Genomic DNA, 23,717 nt, shown 5'->3' with positions numbered 1-23,717 from the left:
CGTCAATGGTTGGTGAAAGGGTTGTCAATGGTGGTGAACAGGTTGTCAATGCCAGTGAAATGGTTGTCACTGGTGGTGAAAAGATCGTCAATGGTTGGTGAAAGGGTTGTCAATGGTGGTAAACAGGTTGCCAATGCCAGTGAAATGGTTGTCACTGGTGGTGAATGGGTTGTCAATGGTGGTGAATGGGTTGTCAATGGTGATGAACAGGTTGTCAATGCCAGTGAAATGGTTGTCACTGGTGGTGAACAATTTGTCAATGCCAGTGAAATGGTTGTCACTGGTGGTGAAAAGATCGTCAATGGTTGGTGAAAGGGTTGTCAATGGTGGTGAACAGGTTGTCAATGCCAGTGAAATGGTTGTCACTGGTGGTAAAAAGATCGTCAATGGTTGGTGAATGGGTTGTCAATGGTGATGAACAGGTTGTCAATGCCAGTGAAATGGTTGTCACTGGTGGTGAAAAGATCGTCAATGGTTGGTGAAAGGGTTGTCAATGGTGGTGAACAGGTTGTCAATGCCAGTGAAATGGTTGTCACTGGTGGTGAACAGGTTGTCAATGCCAGTGAAATGGTTGTCACTGGTGGTGAACAGGTTGTCAATGCCAGTGAAATGGTTGTCACTGGTGGTAAAAAGATCGTCAATGGTTGGTGAATGGGTTGTCAATGGTGATGAACAGGTTGTCAATGCCAGTGAAATGGTTGTCACTGGTGGTGAAAAGATCGTCAATGGTTGGTGAAAGGGTTGTCAATGGTGGTGAACAGGTTGTCAATGCCAGTGAAATGGTTGTCACTGGTGGTGAAAAGATCGTCAATGGTTGGTGAAAGGGTTGTCAATGGTGGTGAACAGGTTGTCAATGCCAGTGAAATGGTTGTCACTGGTGGTGAAAAGATAGTCAATGGTTGGTGAAAGGGTTGTCAATGGTGGTGAACAGGTTGTCAATGCCAGTGAAATGGTTGTCACTGGTGGTGAAAAGATCGTCAATGGTTGGTGAAAGGGTTGTCACTGGTGATAAACAGGTTGTCAATGCCAGTGAAATGGTTGTCACTGGTGGTGAAAAGATCGTCAATGGTTGGTGAAAGGGTTGTCAATGGTGGTAAACAGGTTGTCAATGCCAGTGAAATGGTTGTCACTGGTGGTGAAAAGATCGTCAATGGTTGGTGAAAGGGTTGTCAATGGTGGTGAACAGGTTGTCAATGCCAGTGAAATGGTTGTCACTGGTGGTGAAAAGATCGTCAATGGTTGGTGAAAGGGTTGTCAATGGTGATAAACCGGTTGTCAATGCCAGTGAAATGGTTGTCACTGGTGGCTTTGCCCATGGGGATGGGACAATAGTAATGAATAGCTTAAGCAGAATGAGACTAAATGTATGTATTCCATCCATGCAGTACAACATCATCATGGAATTTATAAAGTTACGCATCACATTGTAAGTCAACTCTAATAATTCCAAGCTTTAAGAAAATATATTGTTTTCTACTCAATAATACATTCTTTGAATTTTGCCATTTACTCTGGTTTATTGTTTTTCACACACACAAGCAATGTAAATTTACCCATATACATATATCATTATAAAAGAAGGTTCAACATTCTGTTCCTTGCTGTCTTTATTTAGAAGACTTTTTGTCAGGACTGTCTTCTGCCCCGCTATCATCTTCAACATTCCAGTCCCAATCTGGCACTTCTAATTTCTTCTTCTCACCATATGGGGGCGCTCCAAGCAAATCAACAATATCACTGTAGTTCAGTACTTCTTTCTTCAAAAGAGTGGTTGCAAGCTGTATAAGAAATACCATATTTGTTATGTAATTGTAGTTATGTATTTATGTAAAAGATAGATTTGTGTCAATAGTCAAAATGTTATATTTTAATGATCTGACATACAGTAAAATGCAATGTTTGGTACATTTGCACCTCTGTGGAGACATTGTGTGGATGTAATCATATTTCAGTTATGTGCTAGTGCTCATTCTGGTGTATATGACCCAGCATCATAAATCATAATAAAGTCACATGACAAGCACTTTTTTTTTCAAAGCATGTTGTGATAATGATAATTTCAAGTGATAAACTAAAACACAATGCCAACTGGTTGTCAAGTGAGATGCAAACATTTCCACTGTGTTAAAACTTTGATATTGATTGTTGCAATTTGTGAAATAGCTTCCATAAAAAACTATTTATTCAGTCTTTATTAATTTGTGTACCCAGTTAAATTTCAAAAAATAATTACTAATTAAATCTTTTTAATTCCCTGTGTTCCCAAACAATTTTAAAATTGTATCCTTTTAATTCACGCTTTTTATGCACCGGAAATACAGAACAGAAATCATTCATATTAAGAGAATTAATTAAGGAACAAATAGGACATATTGCAAAAATTCACATTTATTAGAAAATTACTTTTCCTGTGACCACAACCAGTGATCACAACACTTTTCAAAAACTTCAATTTATTTTACTCATGACACAGACATAAGCATGTGGCAAAAAAACAATGCTTCAAAACACATACTAGTATACAACTTTTGCTTAGCAAATGAGAATAGAAAACTTGAATATAGTGCGCCATGTTGTTGAAGGATCAATTTCCTTACCCTACATGAATGCTAAGAATGATTATTTATCATTATTTTTTGTGTGGAACAGTCTTTGCCAGCCAAAAGCTTTTAGTTGTGTAATTTTTAATATCTGATTGCATTTAAATTATTCTATCATATTTTTTGTACATAGTTTCCAAATGTTTGTCTTGGAAATTACATCATTATTTCTTAGCATATCATACAGCTAAACTTGCGCACTTGAAAAAAAAGTGTTTACGGTACATACCATATTAGACAAATTAATGCCTAAATCAACAAGATCTCAATTTAGCTAAAGTGCACACAATCTCAATGTGAGAATATAATTTTTTTTTTCTTCAAATAAAAAGACATGTTTTACAGTGATGTGCAGTTAATTTTTTTAAAAATTTATGATTATTATTTATGACATAGATGTTCACACATTGCTATTATTAGCACCAAAAATTAATATTAATAACTCACCAATTTTAATTTCTGACTGTTATTTCTCAGTAGTTTGTCAGTATGCAGATAAGCTTTAGCTACTAGCTGCCTCGCCTCCTGCAAATCAAGATGTAAACAACTATTAGGAAAAAAATGCTTTCTGGTTCTGAGCTATTATCAATAATGGCAGCAAGATACATCTGTCAATGTATTGCTAGCATGATACACTTGATAGAATCACTAGTTTTATTGTTAGAATAATGCCTTACCTCATCTATAAGCTGTGATAAAGCCTGACTGAACGGTTTCTGCCCAAGTGCTTTTGTATCCTTATCTGGGAATGATATCTGTCCTATTTTTTCACTCATTCCATAACTTTGTATCTGGGCATATGCCATCTGAGTCACTCTTTTCAAATCATCCTGGGCACCTGCAGAAAACAATTACATTGTATATATGGTGAATCCACACTGATAATATTTTTATGAAAAAAAATGGCTGGAAATCCATTGTTAATAATGGTATTGAAGCCGATGACATATGCAGATTTTACTGCTGATGACTAAAAAACTACATAAAGAATGTTACATTTAAATAGCATGTGGCCTGGAGAGAAGTATTCATGTAAGTTGTATGGGACTCCATTGAGAGTAAATTCTGTATAAACTGATATCGAAATCATGTGAATATAAGGCAAGGAGACTACAAACCTGTTGTAATCTTGTTAAATGTAACAGCCTCAGCGGCTCTACCACCCAATGCCATACACATCCTGTCAAATAACTGTAGAAAAGAAACGGATAAAATCCAGTATATATTGCTGTACGTTTTGATCTGACTTCAGATACTGTGCAATTTGCATGAGTTTAGGGCCCCGGGAAGAACATTGCTATAATTTATTTGTTACCTGTTCAGTAGTATAGAGCTTCTGATCCGATGGTAGATACTGTGCAATTTGCATGAGTTTAGGGCCCCGGGAAGAACATTGCTATAATTTATTTGTTACCTGTTCAGTAGTATAGAGCTTCTGATCCGATGGTAGATACTGTGCAAATCCTAATGCTTTGTTAGTTCTTGGTATTATGGAGACTTTCATAAGGACATCTGTGTGTTCCAGCAACCAGCCAGTCAACGCATGACCCGATTCATGATAAGCTACCACCTCTCTCTCCTGCTTTGACATCACATGGGATTTCTTAGCAGTCCCTGCAGTTAGTCTCTCTACTGCATATTCAAAGTCGTTGCCAGTCACATGCTTCTGTGCTTCTCTTGCCGCATGTAAGGCCGCCTCGTTACAGATGTTAGCAATATCAGCACCTGCAGAAAGAAAATGTGAGATTTTTGAATCTGTGTCAATGTTACAAACATAATGCATATTGACTGTTGAGCTACACTACCATTAGTCCTATGAGTGTTACTTACTATGCTGTGAGCTGTTCTAGTCACTGAGAGTAACATTGACTTACCACTCATACCCACTGTGAGTTGTGCTAGTCACTGAGAGTAACATTGACTTACCACTCATACCCACTGTGAGTTGTGCTAGGCTCTGAGAGTAACATTGACTTACCACTCATACCCACTGTGAGTTGTGCTAGTCACTGAGAGTAACATTGACTTACCACTCATGCCTGGTGTGAGCTGTGCTAGTCACTGAGAGTGACATTGACTTACCACTCATACCCACTGTGAGCTGTGCTAGTCACTGAGAGTAACATTGACTTACCACTCATACCCACTGTGAGCTGTGCTAGTCACTGAGAGTAACATTGACTTACCACTCATACCCACTGTGAGCTGTGTTAGTCACTGAGAGTAACATTGACTTACCACTCATACCCACTGTGAGTTGTGCTAGGCTCTGAGAGTAACATTGACTTACCACTCATAACCACTGTGAGTTGTGCTAGGCTATGAGAGTAACATTGACTTACCACTCATAACCACTGTGAGTTGTGCTTGGCTCTGAGAGTAACATTGACTTACCACTCATTCCCGGTGTGAGCTGTGCTAGTCACTGAGAGTAACATTGACTTACCACTCATGCCTAGTGTGAGCTGTGCTAGTCACTGAGAGTAACATTGACTTACCACTCATGCCTGGTGTGAGCTGTGCTAGTCTCTGAGAGTAACACTGACTTACCACTCATGCCTGGTGTGAGCTGTGCTAGTCACTGAGAGTAACATTGACTTACCACTCATGCCTAGTGTGAGCTGTGCTAGTCACTGAAAGTAACATTGACTTAACACTCATGCCTGCTGTGAGCTATGCTAGTCACTGAAAGTAACATTGACTTACCACTCATGCCTAGTGTGAGCTGTGCTAGTCACTGAAAGTAACATTGACTTACCACTCATGCCAGCAGTGAGCTGTGCTAGTCACTGACAGTAACATTGACTTACCACTCATGCCTGGTGTGAGCTGTGCTAGTCACTGAAAGTAACATTGACTTATCACTCATGCCTTGTGTGAGCTGTGCTAGTCACTGAAAGAAACATTGACTTACCACTCATGCCTGGTGTGAGCTGTGCTAGTCACTGAAAGTAACATTGACTTACCACTCATGCCTGGTGTGAGTTGTGCTAGTCTTTGAGAGTAACATTGACTTACCACTCATGCCTGGTGTGAGCTGTGCTAGTCACTGAAAGTAACATTGACTTATCACTCATGCCTTGTGTGAGCTGTGCTAGTCACTGAAAGAAACATTGACTTACCACTCATGCCTGGTGTGAGCTGTGCTAGTCACTGAAAGTAACATTGACTTACCACTCATGCCTGGTGTGAGTTGTGCTAGTCTTTGAGAGTAACATTGACTTACCACTCATGCCTGGTGTGAGCTGTGCTAGTCACTGAAAGTAACATTGACTTACCACTCATGCCTGGTGTGAGTTGTGCTAGTCTTTGAGAGTAACATTGACTTACCACTCATGCCTGGTGTGAGCTGTGCTAGTCACTGAAAGTAACATTGACTTACCACTCATGCCTGGTGTGAGTTGTGCTAGTCTTTGAGAGTAATGAGTGGAATCCTTTTCCAATGTTATAGGTTTCATATGCTCTTCAAATATTTCCCTTCTTTCTTCCAATGTTGGCATTCCAATAAATATGTGTCTATCAAATCTGCCAGGTCTTAATAATGCCTGAGCAATGCAAGAGAAAACGATTAAATATTATTTGTTAATCAAGATTCAGTGCCCCCCCCCCAAATAGAATATTGGCTAGTTTACATAACAATATATCATGCTAATTACCTCTATTGTATTCATTGTTATGCTAAAAAGGCCCTAATGTTCATCAACAATTAAATATTTTGGAACCCTGAAGAAATGGCTGAAAAGAATGCATTATACCAATTATTACATGAGAACAAGGATAGGTATGCTCACAAATGATTATTCGAGCTTACACGCCCATCTTAGCCCAGTGGACAATAATTGACAGCATGGAGTCAATTCAATTCATATGCATGCAGTAGTATGTCTTAGAAAAAATAAATCAAATGTTTGTTTAGCATGTAGAAGACGCTTGAGTTTCAGTTACTCAACCAAAAAGAAGGGTTTTGATATTATTCAGTATCTGTATGGGCTAAATTCTAAAGTCAATGATGAAGTGATCAGTCAACTGATGAGAAATCTTTTGTAATAACTAACTGGCTTTACATTTTGATGACCATTTTTTGTTCTAGAATTACACTGGTCTTGAATTGCTCTTTGGTAACCTAGCAACAAGAGAGCATATGTACCTTGTCTAATACATCAGCTCTATTTGTAGATGCTAACATAATAACGCCTTTATGAGTCCCCATACCGTCCATCTCAACAAGTAACTGATTTAACGTCTGCTCTTCTTCTCCACTGCCACCAAATGATCTGAAATAAAAATGGATGTGTGCATAAGATCGTACATCAAAACTGATCATTTGTCGTGTTATCATAGGCGTCATATTCTGTTTGATAATCTCATCAGCATACAACCAAAATTTTGACCAATCCACAAAAATTTACATTTAAATGCCTAACAATTACCTGTCAAGCAATGTGTTATGGATGAATATTTGGAAAGCATTTTTTTTATTTTAACATGAATACTAGTAGGTACAAGCTGGGAAGAACAAAAATGGTGGATTTGACGATGTACTCATACAATGAATCATGCAGAGTAGACATGTCGTCATCTGAATGCAGTATTTTTTGAACAGTGTCATTTCTTCTGCAAAAATGTTTTTAAGCATTTTATGAACATAAGTTCCCATTGGCTAAATAAAACAAGTAATTTATTATGTAGTCACTGTGAGTTCTCAAGTTAAAGAAGTTTGAAGATGAACAGTCAGAGATATGGTTCAAAAACTGCATTCACTAAAACAAAATGGCCACCAGTTGGTAATTTTAGGTCTGATCTAAGAAACAAAGTGACATGCATTATGGTTCCATAAAGTTCAATATAATGTATATACAAAGTTTGAACAAAATCTGTCTATGTATGACCAAGATCCATATATCTGGAACGAATTTTTGAATCAGGTAACCAAATGAATAAATATACACGTGTTTAACATGATGTATGATCTACTGTAAAGTTTGAACATGATCAGTCAGGACATCTCTGAGATATAGCATCGAAACTGCATTCGTAAAAATAAAATGGCCATCAGTCGGCCATTTTGAATCTGAGCCAAATAAGAGATGTGCATCAGGGTGATTTTGATGAATTTTTAGCATCAAAATGGCTGCCATTCAAGTATCTTGAATTGAATTGAATAAATTTTCATATGTGCAATGTGTGATGACATGATGTGTGATGTATATCTAAAGTTTGAAAATGTTTGATCAAAGAATGTCAGAGGCTAAATCGTCACCAGTAGGGCATTTTGAATTTGATCTGAAAAACTGATTGACGTGCATTAAGGTCCCATAATGTCCAATGTATGTACCATGTTTGAACAAAATCCATCCATACATGACAAAGATCTAGTACCGCAATGGCAGAAATGCTTGAATAATTTTGAAGTGGCCAAATAAGTATATTCACATCATCCCAATAACTGACTATATTCTATTTTATATGTATGACTAACAAGGTTAAAACTTTTGAGTGACATTACAAAATTTAAAACTCATTCAATGATGCAACCACAATGTCTATAGTACCCTGCTTTTCAATAGAATTGATTATGTTGTGACTTACTGTTCGGATCTTTTCCTTCCAATAGCATCAATTTCATCAATATACACAATACATGGAGCTCTTTTCCTGGCTTCTTTAAATAAATCTCTGACTCTCGCTGCTCCAAGACCTGCACACACAACATATGTAGAATTGTAAAACTTTGTTTTCATACTCATCCAATCATTCTATTGATCACAAATGTACAAGTATATATCCAATTTGCAACAGACATGAAAAGGGTTTTATTTGCTTGCTCATAATGAAGCATAGTTTTTTCTACATTCTAAATTAGGTGATCACTGTCAAACTTATATATATGGTTAATCTGTATGCATAGACGACCTTCCCCACCCTATGCAGTGATCTTCCGACCATATGCTGTGATCTTCTCTACCCTATTTAGCCATCTTCCAATCTTATGCTGTGATCTACCCCATCTATGTTAGGATCTGTCCACCCTTATATATACAGGGCAACCCATGTGAAGTTTAACTATGTTTTTAGTTGAGACTAATTTAACACTATCAAATTGAGCACGAGACTAATTGACTAAAAGTCATTATCATAACACAGTATCTATCAGGAAATGAGATGTTCAACAAATGTAGTTTGAAAGATATCTGCAGAGACACACCTCGGATACAGTTCTGAAATTACTGAAATGCTTGGATTAATCACAAATTTGCATATTCAAATGTTTCTGACAATGTTTTATGTGTATGTACAGTTTGTATGTAATTGGTCCAGGCATGTCAGAAATATTCATATAGCTCCAGAAAATGATTTCTGTTCTAGTTCTAGATTCATGAAACAAAATAATGTGCCACAGACTGAAGATGTTCTATGTATTCATCAAGTTTTTAGAAATTCAAGCATGTTCAAGATATCAAACATGAAAGAAATGCTGGAGTTTGGTGTATTTTTACAATAAAAATAACCATCATTAGCCATCTTAATCAAATCAAGAAATGAATGCAATGTGTGGCAAAGCATATTATGTTTGTGTACTGACTGAAAGTGAACTTGGCATGACTGCGATATACGTGTGAATCCGGGGTGTGAATGAATGCATTGATAGACACATGCACAGAACTCAATCTATAAGCCCTTCATCTTTTTAAAAACATTGTAATATTGATACATGCAGCATGTCTTAGTTGTGAATACCATCTCACCTCCAATCATTTCAACAAATTCCGAACCAGCCATCGCTAGAAATGGTACATTGGCTTCAGTTGCTACAGCTTTACCCAATAACGTCTTTCCACAGCCAGGTGGTCCAAGCATTAAAGCACCTCTAGGGACCTGACAAAATATAACAGTTCATCAGAAAATGCAGAGAGGCCATTAATCCACAGTATATAACTGATAGTATATGCACCAATTATAGCAAGGAAATGAGAATTCTATTCATATGCAAATTTTTGTAATTAATTAATTAATACACAAAACTAATCAGATCTTGTAATTGTAGAATATAACTGCTAATCCTCTGATCATGATTCTTGCAATATTTGGTTAACAAATTTGTTGCAGACAGAACGACAACATAAGCTCTCTTTCATGGTCAACAGGAGCTAAAAATGACAATAACAGTACATGTACTTCAAAGTACAAGTGTATAACACTCAGGAATTTTGTACTGGTTCATAAATACTGGACATAATTACTTAAAGTGCCTGTGAAATGGCTGCTATTTTCACGCCTAAAATTATCATTTGATACATAAATATTATTAATTTTTAAGTGTTTTAAACTCAGTCTACGGCAACTTTATTTTTGTGTATTTTTAAACAAGGCTCCTCATTAGCTTCTCATTTGCATACAGAAATTCCCCTTGTGACGTCAGAAGGGGAAGTCGCATGGCAGCTTGCATTGCTGATACGTGTAAATAAGGCAAATTTCTTGTGCAGTTTTCTCGTCTTTGACTAAATTGTCACTTATGTACTTGTTCGTCGAGGAAGAATGGACCATAATGAACACATAGTATCAATTTTTGTTGCATGGGGTTGAGTTAGATGCGAAATATGTCCGTTCTGGTGTAGCTGGTCACCGTGATCGTCACAGACACCGGCGCACATTTGTACACTGTCGCTGAACTAAATAGAATTTGACGTCGGAATTATCTCGTTATTTAGCAGGTTACTAGGCACGTCACTACACTGTTTTATTTCATCGATCGTCTGAGTAAAACTTTCAAAATTAAAATAAAAGAGAACATATTCTGACATTCTAAACATTAGACTACAATGATCACTATAAAATAATTAAAAAAACGACAAATCACAGTTACAGCCGCGTGGAAATAAATTGACTTTTTGTTGAAATAGGTGAATGCGTCGGGTCACGACGAGGGCAAGTGCGTTAAAAGCGGCGTTTAATTGGATAACAAAAATAATCGAGATCGACACACATACAGATAAATTCAGAGTGGATTCGAGTTCGCGTGATCCATGCCGTGATTGTCAAAATTATAACATCATATTAAAACTTCATTTGGTTGAAACACATCGACCAAGCCCGAATTCTTATTTCATAAATTATTACGCAGATCAAGCTGCAAGCATGGAGGTAAAAAAAGAACAGAGGTGTGAATTTGACATTCAACACCAATCACCAAACAATTCAGAAACTTTTAGCCTTCGAAAATGAAAACAATTAGAAGTATGCAAGGGCTGTGTAATTTCCTGTTTGTCCGACGCTTCGTTTTCGTGTCACTGTCAAAATTTTTGCTACCTTTTACCTAACAGGAACTAAACGATAATCACGATCGCAAAAAAAGTCAACTCATTTGAAACACTTCTAAAATCCGCCTCAGTGATCATGGGCTGGTCCGGAATCTATTTCTTTCAAAAGTGTTGCGCCAGGTTTATGTTAAATGGCTTTCGTCCACTGAAGTCGCACCTTCGGATCGATTAGAAACGTGTGAATACATACACTATGACTATACGTTTCACTGCAACTGCCCACAACACAACACAACAACTAAAAACTCTCTCTCAAAAAAATAAAATAGACAAAAAAAAAAAGAAAAAACGCCGACTGAAAAAATGTATATCGTTTAAAACTACCGGTATACTGAATGACCAGTGTTATTACGGCTCGGGGGTATGACTTCCTCTCACATTTTTGTCATTTGGTGGCGAACTTTCGGCGTAAGTCGGAAATCCGGAAACAGTCGACCGTTTCAGGATAGGTGGGCGTGGCTACAACACGAGAAATATCCCAAATTTACTTGGATACGAGTAATCATTTTCAGCAAAAAAATCAATAACTGCCCATTTCACAGTGGGACACAGATCTAAAATGGGAAACTTGAGGGTGGGCATTGCACAGGCACTTTAAAGGGGAACCACTCAATCCCATGGATTGCACCAAAGAATCATGGGACATTATTGTTTATGTTGTTTACAATGTTAATCAATCTTTTGTTATCCATTGTTATTTTAATCCAGAAAGTAAATTTGTTGTGAGGCTTAACTGGAAGGTGCCCCTTTAAGTGTTTGCAGACACAATTGTTAACAATGACTAAGATGGTAACCACTATACATTGAAATTTCTATTACTATTACAGGTAAGGTAAAACTGCAAGAAAGAGACATTGGAAAGACACGTATAATGTAAACCACATTTCTAACCTGTGCTCCAAGTTCTTGGAATTTCTGTGGATGCTTCAGATAGTCTACAAACTCCATAAGTTCTATTTTGGCTTCTTTCAATCCAGCAACATCTTTAAAACTAACACCTCTGTTGCCACCTTCTTCAACCAGCGTAAACCTGGCCTTGGCTGTATATGCAAACAAGTAGTATTTTTATGTTTTTGTTAAAAAAAAAATAATTTTATGTTGCAACCAGTCAGCCATTTTGAATCCAATCTGCATAATGATGTGCATCAAGGTCTCATAATGACCAATGTGTGTACTAAGTTAGTACAAAATCTGTTCATACTTGGCAAGACCTGGTTTCAAAATGACAGAAATGCTTGATTTCTATGAATGTTCAACATGAAAAATGGCCAATTCGATCACAACAAAATTCACGTACATAGGTATCCCTAAGATGTATGTGTGAGGTTGGAATGAGATCCATAAAGAATTGTCTGCAATCCAGGTTTGGACGCACAGACACAAAGAGGTGAAATTATAAGTCCCTGCACTTGGATTTTATCCAAACAGAGATTAATTATGTTTTCCAGGTCAACGATCTATATTATCCTACCTAGAACAATAGAAGAAAAAACATGGGTATTGCAGTACCATGTGTGGTAATTACTTTTATTCACGGTGGTTCAAATCTAGATACTTACTGAACTGTGAGAACGTATTAAGACCACTTCCTTTGAACGCAGAACTAACCATATAGATCAGAAAACCTATGACAACGAGTGTAATGATAATACTACTCCATCCTTCACTCTGATGACGATGCTGTACCTGAATCTGTAAGATAACATAATCATATGAATTGTAAACAAAAATAAACAGGCCTTTATTATCTGATCTAGTACTTGGCAGATTTACTTTTATATCTGTGATTTTTTCTACTGATGTGCACATCAGTTATACTTGGCATTATTTAACTTCCGTTTCTGTAAGGTACATTGTAATTTTGTAGTATCGCATGGGGTATCTGCAATGCACTTTTTTAGGAAAAGCAAATTCCAAATATGGAGCGATTATGTGATATTTCCAAGATAGACTTGCTTGATAATGAAGTCCATAGTGAGAAATTGCAACTAATTTCTGCCGTATGTCAGTTCTGGGCATCATACACCAAACAGTTGGGTTAAAAGACGATTACCATTAAATCTGTATTAGAAATCGCACCCATTCTTTTTGAAAAAAAAACAATTGACAACCCCAAATTCCAAAATGCTCTAATAGAAACTATTGTATATCCCCTCTATTACATTGTAGCATTTTAATAGAAGCTGCGGCTTCTAATACACATTTTACATTAGTGACACAAAGATACCAAAATGTATGTACTGAGACAGTACACAGTCGCCTTGACCTTCATTACACGTAGTTCAATACTCTTACTGTCTGTATTTGTGCATATTTTGCAGTATCCTTGTAATAATTATCACACATGTATACAGGTAGGAAGGTATATTTTGCTAACACACAGAAGCATGTTGATAAAATCTCACCCGGTCACTGTGATCAATGCCAAGTTCATCTTCAGCTCTTCTCAACTTTTCTTCAAATTTCTCAATATTACCCACTCTCATTCTATAATGACCTCCTTGTCGTAGCATCTAAAAAAATTGTGGACTATTATACAATCATTCTATAATGACCTCCTTGTCGTAGCATCTAAAAAAATTGTGGACTATTATACAATCATTCTATAATGACCTCCTTGTCGTAGCATCTAAAAAAATTGTGGACTATTATACAATGATTTTATAATGACCTCTTCGTCGTAGCGTCTAAAAAAAAACCAATGGACTATTATACTTTCATTCAATAATGACCTCCTTGTCATAACGTCTAAGAAAAACAATAGCCAGGTACACTATTATACAATCATTCTATAATGACCTCCTTGTCATAACGTCTAAGAAAAACAATAGCCAGGTACACTATTATACAATCATTCTATAATGACCTCCTTGTCATAACGTCTAAGAAAAACAATAGCCAGGTACACTATTATACAATCATTCTATAATGACCTCCTTGTCATAACGTCTAAGAAAAACAATAGCCAGGTACACTATTATACAATCATTCTATAATGACCTCCTTGTCATAACGTCTAAGAAAAACAATAGCCAGGTACACTATTATACAATCATTCTATAATGACCTCCTTGTCATAACGTCTAAGAAAAACAATAGCCAGGTACACTATTATACAATCATTCTATAATGACCTCCTTGTCATAACGTCTAAGAAAAACAATAGCCAGGTACACTATTATACAATCATTCTATAATGACCTCCTTGTCATAACGTCTAAGAAAAACAATAGCCAGGTACACTATTATACAATCATTCTATAATGACCTCCTTGTCATAACGTCTAAGAAAAACAATAGCCAGGTACACTATTATACAATCATTCTATAATGACCTCCTTGTCATAACGTCTAAGAAAAACAATAGCCAGGTACACTATTATACAATCATTCTATAATGACCTCCTTGTCATAACGTCTAAGAAAAACAATAGCCAGGTACACTATTATACAATCATTCTATAATGACCTCCTTGTCATAACGTCTAAGAAAAACAATAGCCAGGTACACTATTATACAATCATTCTATAATGACCTCCTTGTCATAACGTCTAAGAAAAACAATAGCCAGGTACACTATTATACAATCATTCTATAATGACCTCCTTGTCATAACGTCTAAGAAAAACAATAGCCAGGTACACTATTATACAATCATTCTATAATGACCTCCTTGTCATAACGTCTAAGAAAAACAATAGCCAGGTACACTATTATACAATCATTCTATAAAGACATTCTTGTCGTAGCATCTAAACAATATGCAGTATGACCTCCTCTGTCATCACACAGAGCTATGCATGTTTCAAACTTTTGACATTGTACATACCTCTTTACCAAACACCATAGCACCTCTATGTAAATAGACATTGACTATGTCAGAGTTGACACTAGGACTACCATTCTCTGTCTTGTAATGAGTGATTGATACATGGGATACCTATGAAAAGAAATAGCATCTATCTTTACCACTGTATAACATCTTGACAGCCATGGTCTGTTTATTTGATCACCACTATACTTTGGCGGAACCTTTTCAGCGAGTATGTACTAAAGTGCGCCCTCTCTGGCAATAAAAAATGATGTCATTTTATTTTATGTCAAATGTCTAAGGCTCTGTCTACTCTGATGTGGCATATATTTTACAGATGCTTCTAATCAAATCTAGTGTTACTAGTTTACCTTAATGGTCACAAGGGTAACTTTGTATAGAAGGTGTGTGCAAGTCTGGGGGAATTTGTAATACATTTCTATAAGAGTGTAATTCAATATAAGGTATAATTGTTGAATCCCTTAAATACCACTATAATGATAAACAACACAAACCTCCCCTTTAGCCAACATTTCATTGACAAATGTTTGCCATGATATATTCTCTGCTTCATCGGATCCACTGACAATATTTAGAATGAACAGAAACAGCATTAATAAAAACAATACTCTAACATTATCGCCTTCATTTCCTCGTTTTGCAGGATCTGAAAAACAAAAAAACTCTCTCAGTACACTAAAATAATTACAACCACACATGGTTCATGTACTTGTTTACATTTTGTACACTTGCACATGGACAGTGATTGGTTGACAAGTTAGCCATCTTGGATTCAATCTTCAAACAAATAACATTATTTAACCCTCTAAACGCAATTTTAGTCACCTTTCACAAAATAAACCAAAATAGTTTTTTTCTGATTTTTTCAAAATTGTTGTCTGAATAGTCCAAAATTAATAGACATTTTTTGGTGAGAAAAATCTATGTAAAAACATAGGAATACATCTCATGATAATGGACATGCATCTTATTGTATCATACTGCTTACACTATTGTAAATAAATAAATAAATAAATAAATAAATAAATTTATAAATAAATAAATAAATAAATAAATAAATAAATAAATAAATAAATAAATAAATAAATAAATAAATAAATTTTGGCATGATAATAAATAATTTTAAATAATTCCAAAGTTGTAGTTCTATGTATAAAAAGACTACATGTGGTGAAAGCCTGCTTCTTGGTGTTGCTCCATTTCAATGGCGCCCTCTTTGGCATATTTTACAAAATTCATTACCTTCTTCTTCCTCCTCTTTGGGGTCCTCTCTCTCATTCTCCCGTCTCTGATTCTGCATCGATGGCGATGATGTACTGAAGTTCTGGATACCACCTGAAATAAGAAAAACAAGTCATTGATATGACATAGTCCAAGTCATGAAATGATAACTATTACATCCTTGGTTGTTGAGTATGTACACGTAGCTAATAATTAATAAGAACACAGGATGGTCACAACACTGGACTGCATTTAAGAAAATTGTGATTATCTGTATCTGTGAGAGCAAGAATTAATTAAATATGTATTAATTATTGTATAATGACATTTTAATAGTAGGAGAAAACCCAAAAATTCATAGCATGTTAGCACAAGGATACCAGTTGTTCAATCTACACGTATCAATTCCAAATAATCAACATGCACAAGATTACTTCTATAGTGACTAAATTCACTGTGTTTTCAGGGATATCTCACCTTTGATATCTATACACTGGTGTGCTATCTCACCTTTGATATCTATACACTGGTGTGATATCTCACCTTTGATATCTATACACTGGTGTGCTATGCAATGTCTTTTTTGATACATTAATCTATGACTTTGTTTAATTCTCACAACATCAATTTTTAAGTCATGGTATTCTAGGTATTAAAATTAGGTGAAAATAAAGAGGCTCAGTCAACTGAAATGAGTTTACAGTATCACACCAGTCAGACAGCAGGAAACAGGGGCGCAGCGCCATCATGCCATGGCCATGCACCCCTTACCCTGGGGAGCAGATCCTCTGGCAACAATAAAATTCTGAATGACGAGGGATCACATGTGGCCACTGTCTTCAACTGTGACCTGTCTGATAGTAATTTTTGCCCCAAGGAAGCCATAGAATGCTCCATTTTAACTTAGAATTATCAAAAATTTCACACTGTGGTAGGGAGAACCCTATCTCCCCCCACTCAGTGGCGCCGCTAAATTGCAGTGCTCACTCTTGCAGTTTTTTTTGAGAAAAACCCCTAAGACAGTTCGTACTCCGGTAGGTGGTTTCACATTGGGAAATAGGGCTGGGCCATTCATGTGTAAACTGAAACCTAAATTTTTAGGCCAGCCTAAATAAGACATGCTTGGGAGTGTTACTATACACACTTACCTGACCAGTTCTAACTAACAACTATTTTGAGAGTTATCATCCACACTCACTTGACCAGTCCTAACTAACAACTATTTTGAGAGTTATCATCCACACTCACCTGACCAGTCCTAACTAGCAACTATTTTGAGAGTTACCATCCACACTCACCTCACCAGTCCTAACTAACAACTATTTTGAGGGTTACTATCCACACTGACCTGACCAGTTCTAACTAACAATCTCTTTGAGTGTCACTACTAGTATCGTCACTCACCTGATCAGTTGTATACTAACAATTTTATTCATATATCATTAACTCTGGCAAGAATGACCAGTGTTCATGGTATACTTGTTGACCAGCTCGTCAGAAAGAAATGAAACTCATTGTCACAAAAGATGCATGGTTTTAAATCTCATCACTGGCTATAGTATCGGTAAGTTATTCATTAGAGCAGGAAATAGTTTTTTCTTTCTAAGGCTATTATTTTCTTAGAGGTTTAAAGAGAAGCTCCATAAATAATATAATATAGATAACCAGTATTATTATTATTAGTTGAGTAAATTTAGGCAAGGGTGAAAATGACAGTTTGCATGGAAAAATGAAATCACACTTACTGATAAGTTTCATTACATCTTCAACACTCCTGAAACCTGACCGGAAGAACATTCTTCTGCATGCACGTGTCTCTTGCACAAAATTCTACAAAAAAACTAGAAATGATGAGAATACAAGACAATATGTGTTTAGTATATACCTTAAATTTGTATGACATCGATTGAGAAATTCACAGTATTTTCTCTTTAAAGGGAAAGAAATCAATATCATGAATTAATGTACACAGCAAACCGTTTCTTCTGACTCCAGTATTATGTTTGACCTGGGGTCAAGATATTAACACCACAAAGAGAGAAAATCCAAATTCAGAGATACCATCCTTTCTCTGCAACTTTGTTGGTGTTAATCACTTTGTAGTAACACGCATGATACTTAGATGGAAAGAGTTCTTTGGTAACCCCACCCTAACCTTAACATACCTTTGGGCACTCCCCAATATATTTGTATATGGCAGCAATGAGCATATACAATTAAATTGGAAAGATGGAGTGGGGGTTAGAGTTAGAGCTCGGAGTGGGGGTACAAAAGAATCTCTCTACACTTTTTTATCTGACCTGATCAACATAATCATTTACAACAAAAATAAATTTTCAAATATTTTACCAGTTTTTGCTAAATGTAAATCAGCAAAGTAATTATTGACTTCCACAACAATGAACATATGTCATGAAAACTTTTCTGACAAACATTGATTATTAACAATAAACAGTTCAGGGTGAACTTATTACCAATACCGTATTACCACACCATGGAATTAAAAACACTTTTAGGTTCAGGTCATGATATTACTATTGATACAACAAACTGATTACCTTCATTGTTTATAAATATTTATACATTTCTTTGGCGGACAGTTGAATCCAAACAGCCAATCAATAAGTGCAGAGTGTAACAATGTTAATTGTAAATGTTCCAATGTTATTCCATTGGCAAACAGAAACCTCTTGTTTCCGTTGAAATTGCGAAGTTTACAAATATTTATAAGAATGAAGAGAATGGGTTTTTTTGTGTCGATAGCACAATTTTAAAGCATAAGCTGTAACTGCGGATAATTGTGGACAAAATGTGGACACTGAAAGCATACCATATATGCTATATATCATAGTTATATATTAAATCAATTGCAAATGAAAAAGATGTTTGCAGTGTTATGTCCAGGTCTCCAGAAGGGTGCAATCTATTGAAACCCAGTTTTGTCAATGGAACCTCAAGTTTACAGCACAAGATGACAACTTATCGAGGGCCCTGGGCAAAATGTCAAAATCGTCACCATCTTTAGGGGCTATGCCTCTATCTGATGGCCTCTCACTGATCATTTCCCATAATAGTGTCATGTGTCCTGATTTTCTACATTTCCATTCATGTGACGGATTGACTTTTAGTTTTCATATTGCATTTTAATATTACTTTACCCTTGTATAGGGTCATTCTATCTGAGTGAAAAAAATCGCTAAAACCAAAAACTTAACGATTTTCACCCAATTTTTGAAAATATCACTAATTCAGTCCAGCAGTTAGTGAGCACTAACATTTGGGACGTAAATCGCTCTGGTGACGAAAAAACATATTTTATATACATTTTGTATATGGTATTTTATAATCTAAAATAAAAAACTGAAAACAACAATTCTTGAATTGGAAAAAAAATATTGTTGATTTGCTGTGTGTTTGTATGACTGGTGGTAAGTTGTCTCTGTCAAGTGTCAGTTCGTAGTCGCTTGTTACATAAAAATAAATACGACTTTATCAATATTTTCGGTATCGTGTACACAAGGATTTTCCAACAATATCCCGATATTTGATAAAAGTCTTATTAATATTAATCTTTATGTTACATAGACCAAGCGTCGAACAAACAAACAAATAAACAGAATTAGTGAATAAAGTAAACTGGTAGTAATTACCAATGGAAAGGCTGCTGTGAATTTTCTTCGACATGATTTCTGTTGATTGCTTTGTTGACGATTATGAAACAGAACACGATTACATAAACACTGTTTACAAAAGTCGGTAGCAGAAATTGCATACGCTTTACTGAGTATCGCCAAATTAATGGATTTAGTTCGAATCAGGCCAGGCAGCTGGCCACGTAACCGATTACAAAGAATCTGCTGATACATGTTATTATGTCGCTTTTAAAAAATACTGCAAGGAATCCACATAAGCAGGAAGAAATTCCTCAATATCACTCAGCAAAATTTGCACGACTTTCTGGCCAAGGAGGCCGCCATTTTGGAAATTGAACCATGGGAAAAATGATGAAAGCGTCAAATCAGAGAATCAGTTCATTACTGAGTAAAATAACCTAACTTCATTGTGTACTATTTGAAGGTTAAATGTCCCGACAACAGGTCTCATCATAAAAAGTCAGCATAAATAGACAGATGGAAGAAAAATAAGTAACCAATGAACACGGTCGTTACGAAACATTCAGTTAAATAGGTCACATGACTGTGAAAAAGCCAATAACACAAAGGCTTTTTGCCGCGTAAAGTCAAAGGCGCCATGTCTGATTACGGTAGGTACTTGCTTTATTTGTAGATTTTGATGTTTTTGGACACTCTCGGCACAATATGAGGAATTTTACACAGTCGTTGAGTATTTCTACTTATGTCAGAAGTGTGCAAACTTCAGTCGTACGCGATCGTTTGCAATTCGCCAGCCAAGTCCATGTACTATAATACTATAATTTGACAGAAAATAGTTAAGCCGCTTGTAATCGTATCTAGTAGTGGGATGTTATTGTTATCATAGCGGCTGGAGTCTCTTCGGACGTATGCAGAATAATTATATTTGGGTCATTATATTCCTATTCCACGGTTTCTGTCGGTGTTGTGATTTGATCAACATATTCCAGGATTAACTAATTCAATATATATAAGGTAGTTGTAAAAACATTTCTGACATTAATAAATTCACTGTTCCAGTGTGAATGTTTCACTGTGAAAACTCTCATAATCGGCATTTTTACAGATTCTCGTTTAGCACAGATATATATATTATACACCGTAGTGTTGCATGTGACCCATACATTCTGAAATAAGAGTCATTTAACACAAAAACATATGAATTATGCGTATTTGAGTGGTACATTAAACATGAGCAACAGGTTGAATGATACAATTACTATTCTGTGGCAACAAAGACAGTATTACTCACCATGGACATTTTCTAGTATTACCATATTAGTCACTATAATATTACCTGCACCACACCCTGCTAAAAATTACATCACGCAATTTATTTTGTGCATGTGTATGTTTTAAATTTGCCGAAATCCTAATTTAATTATTGTTTTTTTTGTTTACATTCATGCGCATATTTTTGGCCTTTGTATTTGGTTTGGATGAGCGCATGTTGCAATTCAAATGTTGTCAATATCATATTCAATGCTCTGAAACGATCAGTGCTAGAAAGAATATTTTTGTGCCAGTCATGGTTCTTTTTTTTTTACACTTTAATAACAATGGATTAAATATGTTAATATATTTGAAGATTCTTTGTGCTATTTATTTAGTCTTTTTTTTTTTTAATACTTCCTGTGAACAGACTTTCGTATTCACATGAGTGTAATAACCATTATACGTATACATACTCAAAGCATTATCACTTTGTTATATTTTTCTAGTTTATTTACTACAACATTGCAGCGAGTGCATACATTATGGTGTTGTAGTTCCTAGAATACAATGGATCACTGGCTTTGTCCTATATTTAGGACAGAAAGGGCTGAACTGTATCACAATCGAGGAGCTGCGAAAATGTGTTTATTTAGCTCAGAGTTACAGTATTAATTGGATATTTTACTATTTAACTGGCTGCATTTATTTTTCTCATATTCAGAACACCAGTACCCTGTGTTTTGCATTATTAATCTTCCCACAGGCTCCACATGTTAGTAACAAAAGAAAACAACTGAATTTTATTTTTCCTATTTTGTTGCTTTACTTTCTAATCTTTTGCCAGATTATCTGGCTCAGATTTACAAATATCATGCACTATAGTTTTCTCTTGGCCGTTGAAGATATATGGAATCAATGTATTTCATTGTTATCAATATTAATTTTAATTTATAGGAATTATGTGGAGCTACTTTCATTTAAATTACAAGAAGCCCTAGCGATAACTCAAGTTCTATGGAATTTTATTCTCTATTGCCGTGTTTTAAGGACAATCACATTTGCTACATGATTGTGTTCAAGCTATGGCAGAAAAGAGCCTTTCTCATAAAAAGGTAAGTTGTCAAAATAAATGATTGAATAATCACTGCTAAAGGTATACCGAAGCTTCCCAAGGATGCATACCAATTTATTTTTATTTTTAAATTCACTGAAATACATTCAGTAAATCAACAATATGTCATGATAAAAGTACATGTTTTGTTGCAATGAATTGGTATCTTATTCTGGATTTTAAAAATAGGCTTGGAATAATGCTTTTAAAATTAAGTTCTATAGAAACTGGTCTGACATGTAATTGGAGATTCATTTGTATTATTTTGAATATGTTCAACAAGATGACATCGGGAAACCTACATGATGAATATTCCATTAATGAATTGACATCTACATGTATGTTAGACAATAATTATTGAAATAGCGAGGAATTGTGAATCATTTTTGTTTATTTTACTGTACGAAAGTCATAATTTATATGACCTCAGATATAAATGTCTAGCATTAAAGTGAATTTTTGCAATTACAAATAAGAGTGCAGATAACGTCATAGAAGGTCAGAAGGCAAAATTTGACATTTTACATTGGATTTGTGCTCTTATTGATTTTCAGCTTTGTCTGTTGTTTTTTTCAATCCGAACATTTAATGATGTCAACAGGAAACATAGATTTGGGTTTCTCCGAATCTGTGTGAGTGGAAATCAAACATGAAATATAGACATGTTGACTAGAGCAAAGAAGCAAGTTAATCCTGGATTAAAGTATTATATTTTGAAATAGATAATTAAAATTCTCACTGGGATTAAACAACATGATAAATATTATTAAGAATACCATGTTTTAGGAAATGATTTTAATAATTCAAATTGCCTGATATTTGACCCATGGTATTCAAATAGTGATACCTGTTTTCCTGAAATTGAGTAATCGCATTTAATAACATATTTTTTATTGAAAACATGCTGCTCAGTATTTTTTAGATTATCTTACACATTTTTGAATACATATGTTATAGCTTATGTTAAACCTTTCTCCCATGCTTTTTCATTTAAAAATGGCATGAAGTGAATTTTAATTTTTGTACAGACTTGTAAATTAATTTACATCATTTTCTAAACCAAAACTAAAGTTTTTATACAAGTAGGATTGTTTAGAAATAACAAAACTGTCTTGTCTTGTGTTTAGCATGTGATTGAGCTCTACAGATAATCTACGTCTACATGTAAATCATTCACAAAAATACAAAACTCCGTTATAGGCCTTCAGAGTTTAGAGGGCACACGTTTTCAAATTCAAATAGCAATAATACGGGAATATTCTGCCTATTTTTATGTATTTTTTTATATTTTTTTAATAACATTTGACCAGTTGGGCATATTTTCTTTGAGGAAAATACATTCAAAATATTTCCAGACTACAAAACGTTATAGTTTGTTCACAGATGCATCTCTAATAGAGCAAATACTGTAGTCATTTTAAAACAAGTTTGATTCTGACTATGACGTCTGAACAGTTAAATACTTCAATCAGTTTTGTCTGCTTCTTTTTCACAATCAATCTACGTCAAAGTCAACCTTAAATTAGCTATCCTCAGCATCATAGGTCATAGGTCAAATACAATGTATGATATAAAAGAAAAAAAGAATAATCTAAACTAAACATCTAAGCTATTGCTGCACAGAAATAATACAGCGAATGGAATAATAATTATAGAAAACATTTTGATGTCTAACTAGACAGTTCAACTTAATTAACAAACACACCTATGATTTGCATCTCATCCGACATTTATGCATGTTTTGTCTTCTATGCAATTTTTCATCC

At 35.3% G+C, this 23,717-nt stretch overlaps 2 protein-coding genes across 3 annotated transcripts in view; one reads left to right on the top strand and one right to left on the bottom strand.

The window, feature by feature from the left end:
• Nucleotides 1-1,497: 1,497 nt before the first annotated feature.
• Nucleotides 1,498-20,901, bottom strand: LOC100366650 (mitochondrial inner membrane m-AAA protease component paraplegin-like). 2 transcript variants are annotated; one of them, XM_078007407.2, is made up of 17 exons: nt 20,878-20,901; nt 17,718-17,802; nt 15,994-16,086; nt 15,246-15,397; nt 14,749-14,859; nt 13,324-13,431; nt 12,478-12,610; nt 11,810-11,958; nt 9,347-9,476; nt 8,190-8,298; nt 6,748-6,874; nt 5,983-6,145; nt 4,015-4,325; nt 3,719-3,791; nt 3,278-3,438; nt 3,048-3,125; nt 1,498-1,778 (listed from the first exon to the last, which is right to left on the bottom strand). In XM_078007407.2, exons 1-17 carry the CDS (start codon nt 20,884-20,886, stop codon nt 1,608-1,610), a joined length of 2,163 nt encoding a protein of 720 aa, XP_077863533.1. In that variant the 5' UTR covers nt 20,887-20,901; the 3' UTR covers nt 1,498-1,607. The 2 variants fall into 2 exon arrangements, with proteins under 2 accessions (XP_077863533.1, XP_085356582.1); XM_085500456.1 differs by lacking the exon at nt 20,878-20,901 and adding an exon at nt 19,623-19,976.
• Nucleotides 20,196-23,717, top strand: part of LOC102803437 (uncharacterized) — a 75,229-nt gene continuing 71,707 nt past the window's right edge. Inside the window, exons 1-2 of the mRNA XM_085500454.1 lie at nt 20,196-20,236; nt 21,795-21,952. Coding sequence (XP_085356580.1) covers nt 21,923-21,952 — 30 coding nt within the window. The 5' untranslated portion in view covers nt 20,196-20,236; nt 21,795-21,922. The remainder of the gene's footprint in view (nt 20,237-21,794; nt 21,953-23,717) is intronic.

Source organism: Saccoglossus kowalevskii, chromosome 6 (assembly GCF_978046115.1).
Source record: "Saccoglossus kowalevskii chromosome 6, keSacKowa6.1, whole genome shotgun sequence".
Taxonomy (NCBI): Eukaryota; Metazoa; Hemichordata; class Enteropneusta; family Harrimaniidae; genus Saccoglossus; species Saccoglossus kowalevskii.
This window is presented reverse-complemented; position numbering and strand designations above follow the sequence as displayed.

Excerpts from the sequence above, each read along its gene's own strand:
- LOC100366650 (XM_085500456.1), bottom strand. The coding sequence starts at position 19,838 with ATGTATCAGCAGATTCTTTGTAATCGGTTACGTGGCCAGCTGCCTGGC. Across the intron at positions 14,860-15,245 it reads AAATGTTGGCTAAAGGGGAG|GTATCCCATGTATCAATCAC; the intron begins GTTTGTGTTGTT and ends TTCTTTTCATAG. Across the intron at positions 3,126-3,277 it reads TATCACAGCTTATAGATGAG|GAGGCGAGGCAGCTAGTAGC; the intron begins GTAAGGCATTAT and ends CTTGATTTGCAG.